Source organism: Yarrowia lipolytica, chromosome 1C (assembly GCF_001761485.1).
Source record: "Yarrowia lipolytica chromosome 1C, complete sequence".
NCBI lineage: Eukaryota > Fungi > Ascomycota > Dipodascomycetes > Dipodascales > Yarrowia > Yarrowia lipolytica.
Window position 1 is genome coordinate 3,129,867 of NC_090772.1, and position 19,959 is coordinate 3,149,825.

General features: G+C 48.3%; 6 protein-coding genes and 1 pseudogene across 6 annotated transcripts; 3 read left to right on the top strand and 4 right to left on the bottom strand.

Moving 5' to 3' along the window:
- Positions 1-96: 96 nt before the first annotated feature.
- On the top strand, positions 97-404 carry YALI1_C31299g (uncharacterized protein; the record flags this gene model as incomplete). The annotated part of the gene is made up of 2 exons (XM_068282535.1): positions 97-235; positions 286-404. 2 exons carry the CDS (start codon positions 97-99, stop codon positions 402-404), a joined length of 258 nt encoding a protein of 85 aa, XP_068138636.1.
- Positions 405-934: 530 nt separating this feature from the next.
- Positions 935-1,305, top strand: YALI1_C31308g (uncharacterized protein; the record flags this gene model as incomplete). The annotated part of the gene is made up of 2 exons (XM_068282536.1): positions 935-1,014; positions 1,080-1,305. 2 exons carry the CDS (start codon positions 935-937, stop codon positions 1,303-1,305), a joined length of 306 nt encoding a protein of 101 aa, XP_068138637.1.
- Positions 1,306-1,351: 46 nt separating this feature from the next.
- Positions 1,352-1,759, bottom strand: YALI1_C31315g (uncharacterized protein; the record flags this gene model as incomplete). The annotated part of the gene is made up of 2 exons (XM_068282537.1): positions 1,352-1,701; positions 1,744-1,759. The coding sequence occupies 2 exons, from the start codon at positions 1,757-1,759 to the stop codon at positions 1,352-1,354; spliced, it is 366 nt and encodes a 121-aa protein (XP_068138638.1).
- Positions 1,760-6,329: 4,570 nt separating this feature from the next.
- YALI1_C31363g (Compare to YALI0C22719g, Misc non-coding, gnl|GLV|YALI0C22719g [Yarrowia lipolytica] weakly similar to uniprot|Q754 Ashbya gossypii Y0AFL069Cp) lies at positions 6,330-6,491 on the bottom strand (annotated as a pseudogene).
- A 1,400-nt stretch (positions 6,492-7,891) lies between these two features.
- On the bottom strand, positions 7,892-9,067 carry YALI1_C31389g (uncharacterized protein; the record flags this gene model as incomplete). Its single annotated transcript, XM_502150.3, has 1 exon — positions 7,892-9,067. The coding sequence occupies one exon, from the start codon at positions 9,065-9,067 to the stop codon at positions 7,892-7,894; it is 1,176 nt and encodes a 391-aa protein (XP_502150.1).
- Positions 9,068-10,952: 1,885 nt separating this feature from the next.
- Positions 10,953-12,140, top strand: YALI1_C31408g (uncharacterized protein; the record flags this gene model as incomplete). The annotated part of the gene is made up of 1 exon (XM_502151.3): positions 10,953-12,140. The coding sequence occupies one exon, from the start codon at positions 10,953-10,955 to the stop codon at positions 12,138-12,140; it is 1,188 nt and encodes a 395-aa protein (XP_502151.1).
- A 383-nt stretch (positions 12,141-12,523) lies between these two features.
- On the bottom strand, positions 12,524-15,457 carry YALI1_C31453g (uncharacterized protein; the record flags this gene model as incomplete). Its single annotated transcript, XM_502152.2, has 1 exon — positions 12,524-15,457. The coding sequence occupies one exon, from the start codon at positions 15,455-15,457 to the stop codon at positions 12,524-12,526; it is 2,934 nt and encodes a 977-aa protein (XP_502152.2).
- Positions 15,458-19,959: the final 4,502 nt, after the last annotated feature.

Sequence of the window (19,959 nt, forward strand, 5' to 3'; positions counted from 1 at the left end):
CGAGTACTAATAATTTTGGGATCATGAGCGGAGCGAATTGTTTCATTTCACGGGACATTGTGAGCGAAGCTAGGTCGTGGAATCGTGAGAAGACAAATGGTCTCAACTACTCTCATGGGTGCCACCGAAAATGAGCGGAGCAGAGGCCCTCAATGCTGCCAGAGATGTTTGCTGTCTTCACCATTTGCAGCAATGAAAATGGGTGGTGTAGACTGTGTCTCGTGTCCGGAATCATGTTGACAGTTGGTGTGAGGCAGACTGAACTTGCCCGTTACTGCTACTCAGCAGTTGATGTTTGGCTTACCATAAGAGTGTCAACCGCCCCACAGTTTTCTTTCCAGGTGTTTTTACCCACAGTCAGCTATCCAGGAAAAGCCCAGAGAGGCAATATGTATATAAGATAGATTGAGTGTGATGACCGGAAGTGAGTGGCTCAAATCCACCAGATAGCAATTCGTAAACGTGTTGTAGATTACTGGTGATACCTGAACTGGTTATAGAGTATACCCCACGGGATATAAGGCACTAGAGAGCCCCAATCGTCAACTGAGTCAGTTCTGAAAATTTTTTTTTTTTTTTTTTTTTTTTTTTTTTTTTGCTAGGAGTGATAAGATGTGGCCCCTATGTTGTCTCGGTGGGTCCCATGACTCCATCTCCACCAACTCCGTATTATCAGGTGCTCAGTCACTAGTCATTCATTGCAAGAACCAATAAAGAGCACTGGCGTTGTACTAGAAGAAGCGACACGGTAGTTATTTTGACCCTACCGTTTTATCAGTGAAAACTTGGTCTGTAGTCCAGTGGAGAGTCCATGAATGGGCATATTGAGATCTAGCTCCAATTGGATGAAAGATGCACTTTGAGGGACCTTTTTGGTATTTTTTGCATGTATTCGGATGGACGTTCTTGCCAATCGACCACCCTATAGTGGCAAATGAGGCCTGGTAAGGTACAAGTATTATTTCATCGGTACATCTGCTGGAATTCTACTGAATCTCCTTCCACCAACTCGTAGTTTCTTGACTAAATGGGTGCATCATTTTGTGAGCATGAAAAGAAGGAACGGAAGATGTCATTAGTACATTGAGAAAACTCCCCCGTTGCATCCAGCATCATGGAGGCACTCTCAAATCAACCCATATAACTCATGAGCGTCATTGTCCCATATCGACACAACTTTCATCGATTGTAACCTCATTTCAGCACATCATCTTGCCGGTGCATTATCTCGCATTATCTCTGCACACTATCTTGGCTCTCATCTCTATCTACAGGCCGCCGGTTATCGACGTGCAAGCTTGCTGAACTCAAGACATGCACGTTTCGACACGGCCTGATTCCGCTGCTAATACTACCAGTAGCAAAAGAGTTGTCTCGTCAGGATAACCGTTTGACTTTTGGATCTTGTACTGTCATACAAGATCCCATGCGGCTCGTGGCAACATGTCGCACTGGCTCTCGCAATGTTTAACGACAAAGTGCTGCTTCGAGACTCGGGGTCTGGGAGATAGTCAATATGGACCCTGAAAAGGTCTTGTGCCATTAAAAGGACTTGTGCCAATGTGGACTTGTGCCAATGTGGACTTTGAGAACGCCACAGGCGACGTCCGGAAGTAATTTGTATTGTTCCACCACAATCAAGTGGTCTGTTTAAGAGTTTGTGCGTGTGTGGGCACCAATTAGCCACAGGGTTGTGGTGGCCTGTTCACAGGCGGGTATAACTGGGTATTGCTAAGAAGCCACGAAAAATGTAGTCCATGTGGACTTGTCAAGAGGAGCGGGCAAGCTACCGCGGCGCATCTGAGCCACTGCGGAAAGGTGGGTTCGAAAAGACGCTGCCACGTCGAAGTAGCTGCCAAATGGAATCAGAAAGCTGTGTTAGATAGAAATGTGCCCCGTCGAAGATGGACTTGCGCTACTGTAGTCCGATTACGTCGGCGAAGGGCGTGGGGGCTCTTTGGGCTGTGTATGTGTATGTGTGTTAACACCTGAAGGCCGGCTCAGGCGGGGCGCGTTGGCTGGCGATTGGGAGGTGGGAGATGGGGGGGTTTTAGTACTTTTCCGTCGGTGGAATAGAATTTCAAACTGCATATATTGAACTCTGGGTTTAGATTAGGTCAAATGGACTTGAGCGAGTGAGGGAACATCATAAGCGGCGTTGATAGTGCGGTTATTTAGTATATATAGTGGGAATGGTTCGGTTTCTGCTGCTGACTAAAATCTGATATATTCACACCTGAATTTATCTTACCCAAAATTCCGTTCATTGTCCCCTTGAAAATTGGACGATACTTGCATCGTGTGTACACTGTACGTACAGTATATACATACTGTGTGCTACGCCTGGCATCCAAACATTCCTTTTCGTCTCATGGATTTTAGACAAGGGATATTTTATAGGCGGCACGACGGAGTTTCAGTATATAAGAGGCACCGTTATTTCCATGTGGCTGTCTCCTTTCTTATCATGTCTCCTTTCTAATCAATCGCATCACTGTCAGAAGATGGTCAGCCGAACCCAGACTACGATGGACCCGAGTTGAGTAAGTGGTCAATGAGAATGGGTGAGATATGTAAGAAGTGTTGAACCCACATAGGTGACACACCACTTCTGTTGTTTATGGAGACGACGGCGTTCGAGTAGCTACAGCACAGTACCATTCGTACCAATAAATACCGTATGGGTTCTGGTTTATCAGTTGTTGGACGGAACTGACACTGCCTCGAGATCCAGAGAAAAGCGCAACAAAGGTCTAATCCCAAGTCGAGTTGGAGTCAGTGGATCACTCCAGGGAGCTGTCGGAGAAAACGGCCAACAAATCCAATAGTATGTTCGTCTATTATCCTTAGTTCGGCCAGAGTACCTCAGCTGTTATAGGCAAGTGATCAGACCTGCAGAAATAGTACTAGTACTTGTACTCTTCTTGTAGATTTTTCTGATAATCGGTTCGCAATGAATTAATCCTAGGCACCATACAACTTCGTCTAGTCGGCGGAGTACTTTCAATGACCACGATTCGGGCCCATACGAATACGTCAGCGACGGTCTAAAACGCAAGAGCGTCATAAAAGGTGTTGAGACTGGAGGAGATGTTTATGACAAAAACAATTCAACTGAGGACTCTGTTTCAATGTATGAGGGTGTCACGTGGTTTTATTCTTGCATATTACTTGTATTCGTAGGGTGTACTAGACACTACACATTGTACTAGAGCTCGTATTGTAGGTGGACATATTCATGTTACCCCAAAGAGATAATACAACTTTCTGAAACTTGCTTTCCTCTCTTTACAGATACTAGTACAATAAAATCAGTCAATTAGTACTTTATACCCCTGCCATAACATAAGCGATAACACAGGAGGAGGTCTGAAAAGTTCTGTAGTCGCCAACATGGGTCGCGCGTTGGAGTTGACTCGAAATGTGTCGGCACCGTAATCTCGAGAAATAGCTAGTCTCAGTGTAGTAAAAGTGGTGGTAGGAGTTGAGGTGGTAGAAAGAGTTGTTTGATGGGTAGATCAAGGAGTCATGAAAGGAGTCAAGGCAGAAAAAAAACGATACCAGTTGATTTGGATCACTGCATAAATTCCGTTAATCAACTCCAGAATTCATTTTCTCCCCTTCTATCCATTGTACTCTCTTCGTTCAACACTTCCATGCACCGCACCCAGCAGACAAGTCCCGTTCGGTAAACCAAATAGGAGGTTTCAATGGAGAGTGGAGATGATTTTACCCGATATTAGGTCCTTTTTCCAGCCTTGATTAACTGCAACAGCTCCTAGACACGAATATAGACTTGAACGGTCATTTGAAGTACATTAGTTACAATACATGTACATACTGTTATCATATGTTAAGGGTGACTCAGAAAACAATATTGAACAAATAATTACCTGACATAGTTACATTTAACACACTCTCTTAGTGACGATTCTGACACGAAGGCCACTTTCTGTTCATGCTTGCAGTTTCATCAGTCCTCTCCTAACCACTATAATGAACCCACAGGGAAACTGGTTAGGTCGAAATCATTCATAAATATCAATGAAACAATCGACTAATACTTTACTTCTGTCTCTACAATTCATTAGCCGCTCTTCAACCGATTTTCCGGACAATGTTGAACATACTTAACCAGATCCAGAATGGTGCTACAGGTATGAATACATACTACCCAGGGCACCCTTAAATGTCACAGTCATGTCTGGGGTAGACCTTCATTGTCCCTAGTGGGTCCATTTACATCATACAAGTACATTGCAGGCCGGTATATATACATTTTTACTGGTTCTCTGCACTCACAACTAGCACGATATAAATACTGTAGATTGCTGAAGGCTTTATTCTTCTAGAATGTGTCATGAATGAGTATCTACGCCATCAATGTTCTATTCGATATTGTCTTTGAGAGAGGCAAGTCTTTGGACTCCAATGGTCAGATAACTACCTATCTAACGCATAATATAGCATACAAGCTCTTTGGAGCGTGTACAGCCTGTCTGGAGAGACAAAAGATGTTAGCCGAACTTCGAAGAGCGCAACAAACCTGTCTGTCCACCTCTAGTGCCATATACCATCTATGACTTACTTACATCGAGAGTCATATCTTAGAGTATGATGTAAGAGCCTTACTCAGATCATGTCTGGAAGTAAGATATAAGAGCCTTACTCAGATCATATCTGGAAGTAACATGCAAGGGCCTCATTCACATCGCCTTGTTGTCTCCATAGGTGTAGAACCAGGGTACATACTGTCATTATTCTCAATCAAATGAAGACTTAGCTCTAGAGGGAGTTGTTGCGGGACCTCTATATTAGAAGGTGCTACCTTTAGGTAGCTGGTTCTCGGGCCGAACGTAGAGATCCAGTTGTTCCTGAAGCGTCTTATCATATTTGCTTTCTTGTCTGTCCCGGGTTTCTTTGGAGGCAGAATTGAAAGCTCCTTCATCTGTTGATATCAACAGATCTCAGTCCTCGGGAGTCAAGGACCGCCTGTCCCCAACTAGTACAGAAGAGATGGGGTCCACCTGTTCCTCCTTTCTTGAACAGTCAATAACGATTGATCGCACCATTTCTGGAGCCCTTGTACTTCTTGTTGCGAGTCTCATCTTGGCCCTCATCTTGGTCAGACATGCTAACTACTATACAGGTCGGGGGAAATATATCTCATGGTAAACCCCGTCCTAAGTGTACCAAATACACCAGTTGATTCAGACTGTTCCAGAAAACACACCCAATGAATTTTTTCAGCCCAAAATTTCACTCTGTCCTATAAAGGGAATCGTCACCCTTCCTTCTGCATTCATCTCATCTCACTATGCATTAGCGATTTTACAGACACAACTTGGGTTGGTGAGACTCATGATTGAGTGGAATTTTTGTCTCCTTTCAACCACGTGAGATATTAACACCCCTACCAGGTACTCGTCCAATCGAATCGGTCACGTTACCTACTCCATACTCGTAATTGTAATGTCCTTTCCTTCTTTGTCAACACTACTTGTAGGACCAAGCATTACCGATGCAAAGAGACGTACTTCCACACCTACTGCAAACACGTGACTTGAACATGAAACATATGTGGACCATTCCTTTGATCACGTGTTTGGTTTGCTTGCGTCTCCTCTCCATGATGGTCTATCTCTACATTTTTCATTTTTCATTTTTTTCTCTCTTTTCCTATGTTTTTCAGCGTGCCAACTTCACCTTCTACATTCCCAATCTGCATCATGTCTCCCATTTAGGTTGCTCCCAACTGGATCTGATAATCCGGCCGAAGTTTCAATTTCGAAAACTCCGAGACGGTCTGGAGCAAGGAATAATGGGGCCGACGAGAAGATAGCGGCTGCGGACGGGTCCGAGAGACAAGAGGTACAAAACTACACCATTGCTGCAAAAAGCTCGCTGTGTGGTGGGAAAAACGGTCATAACCTGATTCTGGCGTATCAAACGGCGTGGAAAATGGGCTGTTTGGAAAATAAGCATTGCTGCACCGTTGCGCTGGGTAGAGAATACACACGTCTATTACTATGTACAATATGCAAAAGTGGTTAGTGGGGGATGCCAGGAGGGGCGATCCGGGATTTTTTGGGAGGCTGCGTGTCACCCTGTGCGTGATCGCAGTGGTTGGTGGTTGTGTGGTGCGTGGTCGCAGTGGTGGTTGTGCGATCACTGTTGTGGTGGATGTGATTGGTTGTGGTCGTGATCATGTGTGGAGTTATGCCAGGAAACACGGGATCAGTCTGATGTGCTGGTTCATAATGTGTCATGGAAAATTGAGAGGGCTGTCTGTTTGTGTCATCTGCCTCACTGCCAACTCGCTGGGCCCGTTACTCGGCCTGTTCCTTCTCCTTCTTCTCATCATTGGCCAGCCCGTTGGACACCGGACAGGGCATGAGCTGGGGTGCCGCAACGGTGAAAACCGCAATCAGCGCGGTCGTGGTGAACAGGCTGGTGGTGAAGTTCTTTCGGGTGGCGGCTCGAATGTACATGGCGGCGGTGTGGTGTGTTGCACTGGAAGAGACGTGATGCTCAAAGATGGAGTATCTTTTATTGTGCAAAATAGACTTAGCCAATCAGCGGGCTGATGTTGACATGCGTGAAGGGAGAGATACCGGCCCAAAGGGGGTGTTGCCGGTATGTTTTGGACCAGCTGGCGGCTTGTGTGTAGACATGGCGGAGTTGAGAGTCGCGGGCGTGTCAATTTGCTCAATATCTCTACTCTGGCTTATTTGCTCGACTCACTCTTCTTCTCCAGCCACCCTCTATTCCTTCACTCCCAAGACTTTGGTGCCAGTTAGGGCTATTTTCACTCTAAGTTTGGGAGTTGGCGCGTTTCTATTGGCCAGTTTGGTGGCAAAGGGACTGGTCAAAGTGGCGCACGTGGCGCATAAAACAGAGTTGAGGCGGGTGACAAATGACCGGAAGATAGCAACTGGAGCGTGGACGGTAGGAGAGCTGTAAATAACAAGCGTTTTCCTCGAGGAAGGCTATTGAAGTCTCATTGATGATTCGGTGCTGAAAAACAAGACGTTAATATCGTTTCCAGACAATATTTTACGCCCTCTTCTCCTCTAGCCACTCGTAAGACTGGAAAGTAAAATAGCCTCGAATTAACCGAGAGCCGTGTGGCTAATGGTTTGGGAGTTGGTCCTGATAGGCAATCTGATGACAGAGTGTGAGGGATATTGAGGGGATAGAATGGGGTGATTTTGATGCTGGTAATACGGCAGGGGATGTTTGATACAATGGCGATTTCCTTTGACTCTAGTCGGCGGTGTTTATATGTGCCTAACCCAACTTCTGTGAGGTTGTTTATAATGTCTATACAGGGAGCGCTATTAAGTCGTTAGTCAGGTCTGTCTTTAGAGTGCTGAGATATAAAGACGTGATATTTCTTGCCATCACGATAGCTATATACCACAGTATACTTGAAGTGCTACTGGCCCTCCTTCATAACTCTTCCACTATATTACCAGATCTTGAGTAGAGTCCAGAGAGATACAACGGCCGTAACGACCCTTCATTATCGACTCCACCGAACGCAAGCAGATCCAACATCCTTCATCGCCCCGCAGAAACAATACGCTCGCTAAATACTGCACCCTCTTCTACTAGTTCTAGCCACTCGTCATCTCACCCACTGTCCATAAATCGTTAATATGCTATAAGTTATTTAAATATGCTCTTTCTACCATTGTGAATTGGATAATGAAGTTTTAGTCCTGCTGTTGAGTCAATATGACTGTCGTGTTCGCATGATGGCCACGGACTCCAGCTTCACTCGTCCACCGCATCACCCGCTCACCGCATCACTTGTTCACGACAAGTTCTCTATCGGTCCACTTGCTCACCCACTCATTTCGCTTCACACAAGTTCGTCCGTTCGATCCTACTGCTCATTCGGCTGTGTCCCCAGTCTCTGTCCCCCAGTCTGCTGATTGCTACCCACAGATCTCGCCCAGTTTCCAATTCGGTTCATGAAATTAGACCGGAACTGAGTATCGCCGAAATTCTGGGGCGGGTTATTCGGGTCATTGTTGTTCTGCGGCGGTGCAGGCTGCTGCTGCTCGAGGTCCTGGAACCGCATGAACCGTAGAGGCGAGTCTCCAACCTCCTGCAACGAATGAGTCGAAGCTGATTCAGAGGCATTTTCCTGCTCGCCCTCCTCGTGGTACCGATTCACGTTTCTATGTCTAATGACGTTTGAAATTGTTGGCCAAATGGCGATTTCTCCTGCCACAGACCGGCCACTAATGCGGTCCTCGATCATCTGTTCTCGTGGAGTCAGTGGGGTTTCTTCGCCACTGAGAAGAGGATCCTGAGACGAGTTTGACTCGTCTGACTCGTCGGAAAATGTGCCCAATCGCTGGCCTAGAGGATCATCGGCCGTGGAGTCGCTTGATTGGCTGTTCTTGTAGTGGGGCATGACAATGAGCGAAAACAAGCACAGTTGAAGAAACAGGATGATGAGATCAGACAGGATGAGTCTTCCGGTAGACTCAAGAACATTGCCTGTGAATTCAAACGAAAGCAATCCACCGTGGTTTCTAGTGGCGGGATTGATGTACTCCACCATAGTGCCTTCAGTGACACCTGGCACCCCTCCAGGGTAAATGTGGTTCATGAGTTTGCTGGTCTCGTCCAAAGAGGGCACCACCGGCGCTGGAACCATCTCAGCCGAGCCACGGAGCCATCTCCACAGAGTGGGGAAGCCCACGGGCGCAGAAACGGTCCACGATGGCACAAACAACTGACTTCCAGCTCCCTGGTGTAGCAAGCCATGAAGAACAATGATGGCGTAAATGTTGGCAAACAAAATGTAGGATAGCATGCCAAAGTAGCTGGGCGGTCGTAATGCGGCCACCAGCGATCGGGGACCGAGAAATAGAAACTGAGGGATGACCCGCATCAGTAAAAGTGCTGAAGAAGAGTCGCAAAAGTAGCCCGCAACAATGTATGTGTAAGTGAGAACGTCTATGGATTTTTTGAGATGCGGAAGATAGGTTGGTTCACGGTTTTGGTCGTCATCGCGGCTGCTGCTTGTTGATGTTGTAGCTGTGTTCATTGTTAGTGGCGGTGACTGTGAACAATGATGATATCGATGTGATAGGTCTGGTCGGCACCACTAGCTGCCATCATGATGGTGTAATGTATGTAAGTCTATGCATGCGGAGAGTTTATTCCGAGCATGTGGGTTCGATTTTGGGGGATGCGAGTAAGATGGATTTTTATTTGTGGAGAGGGAATTCGTCATCACGTGGCACTTGAAAAATAGAGAGAATAAAAGGTTCTATGTATGTCTTTTTCTGTAGCTCACGTGATTTGATAGTGTACTTTGGTGTTGTATTGTGTTGTAGTACTGGCATACGTAGAGTGGATGATAGACAGAGGAATTTCATTGAACTATCGTAGTAAGGCTCTACAAAGATGGGAACTAAGAGAGACAATTACTTGTATTGTATGTGCTTCTTTAGTGGATCAAGATACATATATGAACCACTGACCGATTGCAAAACAGTCAGACTTGTAGCTGTGTATTTTTTTTGCGGCTACGGATGTCTTCTATATGTACTTTTTTCAGTTGTCAAAAGCGCATCATTAGTTAGCTTTAGTGTTGAAGAGCTGATTTCGGTGTTACCAAGCGGCGGAACGACACTGGCGAGATGTAAGCATATCCTACAGTGTAATAAAATATCAGCTACAGTGCATACAATACAGTATGTACTTGAACTGTTCTTTACTGTACTGACATGAATGTGTTTCATACAGTGGATCACTAACTGTTATTTTCAACTGGGAAGTTACTTGAGGTGTAGTTGACTCTGCACGAAGAATCTCATTCCAGGCACACCATTCAGAAACAGCAAGGCACACGGAGTTGGCCAGCATTATCCTAGTCCAGTATGTACTCGTGAAAGCACTGCCTTATGTGCCAGCGTACAAGCATGTACTCCACTATTTCCGCCAAGGTAAAGATCATGTAGTCGGATCATGGTATGAGAGGTCAGGGGTGATGACTATGATCATCCGGATCGGGATCCTACGTCTAGACGCAACTATGGTATAGTACCAGTCATGGAATACTGTCATAATAACACCATTTCCTTCCAGATAATAGAGATTGATAATTTCGACAATTGTCTAGTCTACAATTGTCCGTTTGACACTTCCGAGTCCACTCCGTGATGACCCAACATACCCGCCCCCAACGTGCAGATAGCTGCATATCATTTGTTGGCGATTTCAACTTGCGCAATAATCGCCACACGCCGTCTTATCACTTCCCGATGCATATCCTGCCAGGGTCAAAAGCTCCAAGTGTGGGGGTGTCTTCCCCGCCTTTACAAAGTACTGTACGATACGATATTGGCGCCTGTTACCTACAATACTGTAAGTATAATCACTCGTATATCGTGCAGAAGCGTAATTGTAAATATATACAGCGTACAAGCAACCGACGGAAACCCCATCAATTGAAGCTATCTTCACGACCGCGGCAGACCCGGACCTCCATTCCTCTGTGGCTTGGATCATCTACCAATGTCTCTCGTCATCTGCATCTGAATAACGCCTATTATTGCGCCCAAACTGCGCCGTTCGGATGAGCGCTTGAACCCTAACGGTGATAGGGCGATAACTATGCGCGTGGTTAACTGCGAAGAGGGGCGGAGTCGGGCAATTGGGCCGTAAACAGGAGAATTTTTGGCGGGATTCTTCATCAGTTACACAGACATGAAAGAGCTGTGTTTTCGCTATTCACATCCTCAACCACCACCTTTTTCCGACTACTTCTCCCCGCTATCCCGCCCCTCGGTCCACTATCTCCACTGCTCCCTGGTCATGCACAATCCTGCACCCCCCCGCAGACCAACCCCACACCAACCTGAAGACATATAAAAAGATGGGGAAGCCACACTCCGAATAGCCACCATATCCCAACCAACTCAACAATGGCAACTCTCGCGGCAGACTCAAAAACAGCAATTGAACAGACTATCGACCAGGCGACCTCCTCCGGCAAGATCCCCGGCTTTGTGCTCAACGTGGTCAACAAGAAAGGTGACTCTCTTGTCAGCTATGCGTCTGGCAAGGAAGGTGCTTCCACCGACAAGCCCATGACCACGGACCACGTGTTCTGGCTGGCCTCGTGCTCCAAGCTGCTGGGCGCAATCTCTGCCATGCAGCAGGTGGAAAAGGGACTGATTGGTCTGGATGATGCAGACAAGGTGGAAGAGCTTGTGCCCGAGCTCAAGGACATCAAGCTTATCAAACAGGTCGACGGGAAGCTGACTCTGGTTGAGAAGACGAAGCGAATCACCCTGCGAATGCTGCTCACACACACCGCTGGGTTCTCGTACACCTTCTTTCACCCCTGGCTCAAGGAGTTGTATCCTGATGTGGATGAGCTTTCAGGAGGAGATGACGTGCTCAAAACGGCCCTTGTGTTTGAGCCTGGAACTGACTGGGGCTACGGAGCATCCCTCGACTGGGCTGGTGTCGTTATCCAGCGATTGACTAAGACTCCGCTGTCTGAACTCGTCCAAAAGGAAATCTTTGATCCTCTGGGAATCAAGGATCTCACAATGTATCCCACTGAAGAACACAAGACGCGGTTTGCAAAGCTGCACCAGCGTGCAGAGGACGGCTCGGTCAAGGAAAGAGACCATGTGTACCCAACCAAGGCCGCGTTTGAGTCCTTTGGAGCAGGGTTCTTCGCCAAGGGATCCGAGTATACTAAGGTGCTGGCTGCTCTGCTGGACGACGGAGGTAAGATCTTGTCAAAGGAGTCTGTGGATCAGATGTTCACCAACCAAATCCCCCAGTGGCCCAACTATGGACGACGAGGCATTCCTGCTGCCAAACCTGAGTACACCAACCCTCTGCCCGAACTGTTTCCTCAGGGAGAGGCGCCTCAGGGATGGGGCATTTCTTTCATGCAGACCGTGGAACCCACCCAAACTGGCCGGGGTCCCAATGTCGGCTGGTGGGCCGGTATCATGAATTCATTCTGGTGGGTCGATCGGACCAAGGGTGTTGCTGGTCTATGCCAGGCGCAGATTCTGCCGTTTGGAGACATGGACACAATGGTGCTGTGGCAGACTATCGAGGCGTTGACTTACCAGGGTCTGAAGGAGTAGGCCGGGCAGAAAGCACGAACAATGCCTGGATGCTGTAACTGCCGCCTGGTGCTCGTCTCTGGCCACACCTTTCAAACTGACTTAATGAACTAATGACGCCTGGCTGTACCAGTTCAACAAATTTCCTGTTCGGATACGTCTATCTATAAGAATATAATGAATAAGTTGAAGGAAAAAACTCATGGACGAACCTCCATCGCTTAGGTTAAGGCACTGACCTCTACATTCCCACGTTGCTTTCACATCCCCCAACTCTTTGCAACCTACGATATGGAACAATCTCGATAATGTACACCCACTCAGGTCATTCTATTTAATTCAATAATTATGTAAAGTCCAAATTCCACCCATATTCACCGTTATACCTATACCGTACCCATGTCCTAAATCTTCTTATGCTTGTAAGCCAACAGCGGACTCAAACTCTGCAAGCCACAGCCCTTCTTCAAGAACTCATGGTTGACCAGCTCGTCGGTGGAGGCTCTGTAATTGACATCAACACACAGACAGACAGAAAGGAACGCCTTAATATCCTTGCTGAGCCGTTCGGGATGCTTCAGCTTGGGAGTACCGTTAGTGGCAATCAGGTACAGAGCCTTGAGAGGCTCCTCGTTCAGGTAAGGAGGCTCTGACTCGATCATCTCAATCGCCATGATACCCAAGCTCCACACATCTACCTTAGCACCATACTCCTTCTGCTTGACCACCTCAGGGGCCATCCAGTATGGCGTGCCGACCATGGTGGCTCGCTTGTTCTTCTGGTCCGTGAGCTTGGCGCAGAAACCGAAATCAGTAATCTTCACATGACCCTGGTAGTCCAACAGCACGTTGTCACTCTTGATGTCTCTGTGGATAATGTTCTGATGATGCAAGTGCTGCAGACCTTTACAGGTCTCGCCGGAAATTGTGGCAATCTGCTCTTCACTCAGACTGTTGTTATCAATAATGTCAGTGAGAGCACCGCCCTCCATATACTCCATGACCACCCACAGGTCGTTGGTGCCTCGCAGATAGGCGTCCAGGAAGTTGACAATGTTGGCATGCTGCGACTCTTTCATGACGATGATTTCGTTCACAATGAGCTCCTTTCGGGGCTGTGACGCCAGATCCATCTGTTTGATAGCCACCTTCTTGAGCTGGAACTCGTTGGTCATAGGCCGAGCCACATACACAGAGCCAGACGCACCCTGACCCACCTTCTTGAGCTTCTGGTACAAGGGAGTAGGGTCCTGGGGGTTGACCACCGACTTGAGCTTCTCGGTGATCTGTGCGTCGGTCATGGTCGAGATTCGACGCTCGTCATGCTGGGGCTTCTTCTTGGGACCTTCGAGAGCAGCAGTTGTAGCAGCGGCGGCGGCGGCAGCAGCGGCAGCACTAGCTCCACCAGGAGACGTCTTGGTAGGAGACGTCTTAGTGGGAGACATTCTTGGGTAGCCACCCTGGCCGACACCAGCAGCAGAGGGCTTCTTGGGAGACGTCTTGGGGGTCGTCTTCTGGGGCGATGGTGCAGGCCGCTGGGGCTTGAACTGGTTAGCCGCTCCAAGAGCGGGAGCAGCAGACGTACCTGAAGATGCAGGGAGTGCCTGGGGCTGCTGAGTTTGCTGAGGCACAGGAGCAGCTCGCTGGGGCTGGAATTTGTCTCCACCGCTCTGTGCAGGCACCGGAGGGGCAGTCTGAGGAGGCCGGTTGGCAGGGATGGCCTTCTTGACCATGAGAGGAGCGACGTATGAGTTTCCCGACGACACAGAGTTGATAGAACCACTGGAGTTCTTGTGTCGCAGCATGGGTCGCTGGGGGGGCGGTAGATCGTGCAAAGCAGCTGTGGCCACGGGAGAGGCTCTGTATGCGGTGGGCGATGTCTTGGACGACAGAGAGCCCTGCGACGACGACTGGGTCATCGACGTGGGCGTCGTGGGGTAGTTGCCTCCGGTGTTGCTGGTGGGCGATTGTCGTTGCTGGTACGAGTCAACGTCGGGGTTGATTCGCAGCAGAGGATGCACGGGGGTCTGAGTGCCGCTGCCACTGGCTCCGCTGACGCTTCCACTGCTGTTTCCAGCACCGGCACGCATTTCGTTACGCAGTTCCTGTCGCAGCTCGCTTCGGTCCCTAGGGATCGTCGAGGTCGATGGCAGTCCATCAGGTCGCTCAGGCCGTGGGGGGGCCGCCCGGGTGACGTTGGGGACCGAGGGTCGTCGGGGGACGGATGTGGACGGAGAAAGAGACGTGAGAAGATCGTCGTCGTTCTTTCGTGTGGCATTATATCGTGCGGGAGTGGTGGCTGTTGAAGAGCTGGAAGAGCCAGTACTAGGGACGGGTTTGGTCCACTCCTGCAGGTTGTTGGCCATACGCTGGGCCTGCTGCTGCTTCTGCTGCTGCTGCATGGCCCGCACACGAGCGGCGTCCATTGTCAGGCCCTCATCAAACTTGTTCTCAATGCCAATGCCCAAAGAAGATGCGTTGAATCCCATGGCCTCAACATTTTCCTTGCTGTAGAACTCAAGCACCTCGATGACGGCCTGAGGGTTCTTGGCGTAGTCTTCCTTGGTGATGGCTGACGTCGAAAGCAGCTTGCTCCAGGCGTCGGGTAGACCAGTGAAGCCTCCGGAGATGGGGTCGAAGCCAACGTGCACCTTATGTGTGAAGTTGGTGGGATTAGAGACGCCCATGAGTGGGCATTTGGAGTAGATCTCATCGATCCAGGCGTACAGCTCCGTGTCATTCTTGCAGACGACGAACACGGACTTGAAGCCCGACGACCGCACAATCTCGAAGCAATATGGCTTGAGATCGACACGTGTCACGTTCGAGACCGTGTATAGCGGGATGGAGAACTGCACTGACGACGTCTCCGACTTTTGAAAGTCCAATGCATTTTCCCGCAACACCAAGTACTTTTTAGTCCACATGAGCGACCGGAACGATGATCCATCCTCCTTGACGGACGCGAACCCGGACTTGAGCACCCTGTTGGACGACGCGGGTCGTGTGATGGCGTCTCGTGTGATGGTGGGGGCGGTACGGGGCTCTGTGGGGGTCATGAGCCCGGAAAGGTTTGTGCCGCTGGAAGAGGCGGTGAGGCTACTGGCGAAGGGCTTGGGTGGCGGTGGGGCAGGACCAGGGTTTAGAAATGCTTGGCTGAATTGTGACATCTGAGTTAGTACAGTCTTCGAAATGAGTGTTGCGAGCATCTCGAATGTAGGGACGACAGGAGAAGCTGCATACATCATGAGCTGAATGTGGGCTCCTTGGACAGCTGTGTGTGTCGTAGCGTCTTCATCATGGAAAGTTTGGTATTGCCCATGGTCGGGATTTTTCATAGTCGGGATGTGCAATTAACTCATGGCAGTGCGACGCTCCACGCTATACATGGGCTGTGTATCAAGGGCTGTGTATCACAATGCAACGTCTCTGCACAGTTTTGTATGGTGGACGGTTCGCTCTGATGTAGAGTGGGTTGAAATGAATCGCTTCGTGCTGAGATCACTGGTGGTCAGATGGACCTAGATAGGCAAAATGAGATGTGAGGACACATGAGACACACCATGGCAATATACGCAGTGCCATATGATCAGCCCATCTGCAGAAAGCAGTGCCGCATGGCCCATATATCTGCTCATAGCCTCGATTTTGTCATATGTGACTCCCACCCCCCCTGTGTCCAATGTGTCCTACACGTGTCGAATCGTCACACCAACAGTGCAGATGCACACAGTGCGCCCAAGGTTGGAGACATCCGCCTCCTCTTCACTTTGCCCATCACCTCATAGTCGCAAACACCCATCCATGTTCTATCAGTTCGTCTATCATACTCACTTTAGCCTGTGTGTCGTTCGTTGTTCCAAAGAGTGTCCTTGCGGTTGTCTAATTCTAGTATCGATGATGTGTCGTTTTGCAACTGAGTCTGTGTGAGGAGGCTTTTGTGTTGGTGAGTATCACTGTCGTTAGTGTATCGCTGTCGCAAGTATCCGGTTCTGTATCTGTGAGTATCTGGATCCGTATATTGTACCTGGTTTTCGGTCCTTTGGTGTTGTGTGCGTGTGTGAATCTGGGCCGATTATGGGAAAAAATGCAAGTAGTTAGAGAGAGTCGTTAGAGCGAGTTGTGGAGAGGGTCGTGAAGAGAGTCGCAGAGAGTCGTTGAGGGACTGAGTAATCGAGAGGGCTCGTTCTTCTCCGTTCTGCGTCGCTCGTTGTGGTTTTTATTTCTTTGGCAAAGCTCGACAAGTGGTGGAAAAAAGACAATGATGAGGTTCAGTGGTCTCAAAATCTAGCTTCTGGACTTGTCAAAACAGTCCGTGAGTAAAGGGGTCCAACCGTAACCGCGATAGGCTTTTTCGGAGGGGATACACCTCGAGCAAGACAGACAGGGGATAGTAGTGTTGTGAGGGGAGACGAGAAATAGATAGCTAGCGGGCGTCTAATTACGGGGTGCGAGTAATTATTAGTTTGACGCCTTTTTTTTTTTCTCTCTCTTCTTTTGCTCTTTCTTTGGCTTCTCCGTCTTGGATTCCTGGGTTTTTCGTGGCTCTTTTTACACTACAAGTATGAGCACCCAACCCAACCCAGCCTGAAGTTGCCTCATTAAAAATACTGACTGCCTTCAGACGTTTTTTTAAAATTAGTCTTTCTATGTACGGCAATGACAGACTATAGATGATATTGCGATGGTGCGACGGAACAACTGGAGTAAGAGAAGATCTCCAACCAAAAAAAAAAAAAAAAAAAAAAAACCAGCTTCAAAACGGATAAACCGGATAGAATTACAACCAAAGATCTGCTGTCCTCTGTAGTACCAATAATGGGTGGAATTTACAACAATTCCTCTCCCTAACCAAGTTTTCTCCCTCCCGCATCCCAACCCAAACGCGACGCGAGATAAATAAACTAGACTCACATTAATTGACATGATAGAGGTACATGGCTGGTCCAGTGACGTGAACCGACAGCATCGGAAAAGCTCCTTGACAAACACACACACAGTGACACATAACGACCTAGGGTCACGTGAGCCACCCCTCCTCCCGCCTCCTCCTCCCCCACGCTCCCGCTTGGTCTTCTCAACTCCGCTCTTAGTGCAACTTCTGAGACAACCCTAACCTGCTTGACGGGTTAATCTCCCTAAAAGGTATGGTCATTAAAATGGAGCCCAGCCAACAGCAAGGGCAAACTTGTCCATAATCCACCAAGAAAAAAGCAACAATGAATGATTTTCACATCTGCTGCTGCCGTAGTCTCCAGTCTTGGCAATCTCTTCTTCCGAAGGATGTGTAGGGTAGATCGTATGTGTTTATTTGTAGGCTTATTCACTTCCCCATGATCCCCCCCCACTAAAAAATATTCTGCAATACGAGTAATAATATATTCCACGAGCCAGAATGTAAACAAACAAATAGACAGCAGACGACACAACTCCAGAACCACACTAGAAGACGTAAACCCCGACTGAACGAGGTTTCCAAGCCCTCCACACCCTGCTCCTAGACCCTAACCCATTCCGCTTTTCTCCACGTTAAACCCTTCTACAATACTCCCAGTGTTGCTCCAGGCCCCCCCCTTGAAGATCGGCCATGGATCTGCGTGCAGCCAAAACGCGCAACGTGGCGGAACCGAATGCGACAGCGACAAACCCAGTCACGTGACGCGATGTGAAAGCAGAGGTCTGACTACAAGTAGTTGTGTGTGTGGGGGGGGAGGAAGCACGTCACGCGACTTGCCCGGCCGCGTCCTGGTCCACATGTGATCTGCCTGCGTCCCCGCCGTAATACAGGTGCTCGTATCGGTTCTCCCCACATCCGCTTCATACCCCTGTCCGCCGTCTGCAAGGGGCGGGCGATAGTGTGTTGTAGTGCGCGTGCGATTCACGTGAGCGATATGTAACCCTAGAAGTTAGGGGAGAACTTTTTGATTAGTAAGCGGAACTGTGGAGCTGTGAGCGGCGTAGTGGAGTTATTTGTCCATAAATGGAGTTAATTTAGTCGATATTGTGGGGAGGTGTTGAAACTGTGCGTTCAGTACATACTTGTAGGTTGAGTGGCTGTGATGAGTGAAGTAAGTTTCAACAAGTTTTCCAACAAGAATGCATACAAGGTGGCTTTGAAACGGAGGTATTCCAGCATGAGATGGTTTTTTGTGAGTGAGTGCTTTTTCTTTGTTTGCTGAATACTGTTTGAGTCGGTAGAACATTTGGAGCGAGTAATTGAGGGTCGTTATCTGTCTCATTGGTGTTCATTCGCTAATGTTCACCTTCACTGTGTTCCACTAGCTCCAGCTACATGCTGTGTACAAGTACATTACACTATGTACTGTACATATTGTTGTTGAAGTAGCTCAGCCAGTTGGAGAAGATAACGCTGACTGTTTCGGCCATTTTAGGAGAGTCTTTCACCTTCATAATATGTTGCAGTCTCTCAGATCTTACAAAGTGTTCTTCTCGTCCTGTTTCATTCGGCCCAAAGACATTACGCCACGAGAATTGGTTGAAACAATCAAAATCAAGTCAGTGGAATTTCCAGTGGAAGATCTTTTATGTCAGCTTTTGTAACACAACGAAACTATACTCCTTCCCCAGTTTGTGGCTGCTAGCAGAAGGCGAGAGGTGTGGGTCACGGGAAAGTACGGGAGAGTCCTGAGAGTCCTGAGAGTCCTGAGAGTCCTGAGAGTCCTGAGAGTCCTGAGAGTCCTGAGAGTCCTGAGAGTCCTGAGAGTCCTGAGAGTCCTGAGAAAGTCCCGAGAAAGTCCTGAGAAAGTCCTGAGAAAGTCCTGATGAGTATTTACCGTAGGTACCGTACAAGTGAGGCCGTATTACATTAAATTTAAGTACGTACAAGTGTTAAAGAAGTTGAAAGCTCTTCTTCTTGTGGCTTGACTATAGAAGAGTTCCTTTCTTATCCTGATACTCCTTTAGTTCAATTGCTTCCTACGAGGACGTACTGTACAACACAGCTATCGTACCCCACACAGCCATAAAAGTAGCTAATGGGAAGATTTTGGCCATCCACCACTTTTACAATGGAATGGATTTCATTCATGCTATACAGATTGCTGTCACTTATACACACGCTGCCATTACTCTACGAGTGAGTACTCATGCACTTGTACATACAGTACTGTACCCTACCAGTAGCACATCATTTGTATGCGTAGTGTATCACCAATCTATGACAGTTTTCTGTAACCAGTTGAACTAGAGGAATTTCAGGTGACCAATCAGCTCCGAATCTAACAGTGATTCGATTCTACGTTTTTCCTACTTGTACAAATAATTGATGGTGTTCACTTCAGCGTCTATGTTCACGGCAACCAGTCTCACTCAATTCTCCCCCAGGTTTCCCCAAACGAAAGTGCAGTCAGTTCAGTTCCAACTCAAGCCGAATTTACCAGCAATAACACGTCCTTGCTTCCCTTTCCAATCAACCATTGTTCACCTCGATGACCCCCACACCCCCACTTGACTCACCTTGCCCCCACACACCCCTCTTATCCCATCACACAACGGATCATAAGCCTGTCCTCATCGCCTTCTCGGTCCCTTTGAGTAAGAGACAATGTAGAGCTCACATCTGGAGCAAGCCCAGCTGAGGATGGACATTGGAATGGGGCTGGGACTGACTGGGACTGACTGAGACTGGGACTGAAGCTGGAGTAGGCTGGGCCAGTGCTGGGGTACAAGCTTCTGCTTGAGACCCTGTCCAGTATCAATACCAATTGTTTTTTGGGTGTCCTCCAGACTTGATAGACGCTCTACTCGTACCTTCAGTTCGATGCATCCATGTCCCATCTCCGACTTGGACAAAGAGCAGTATTGGGGCTACTCAATATGA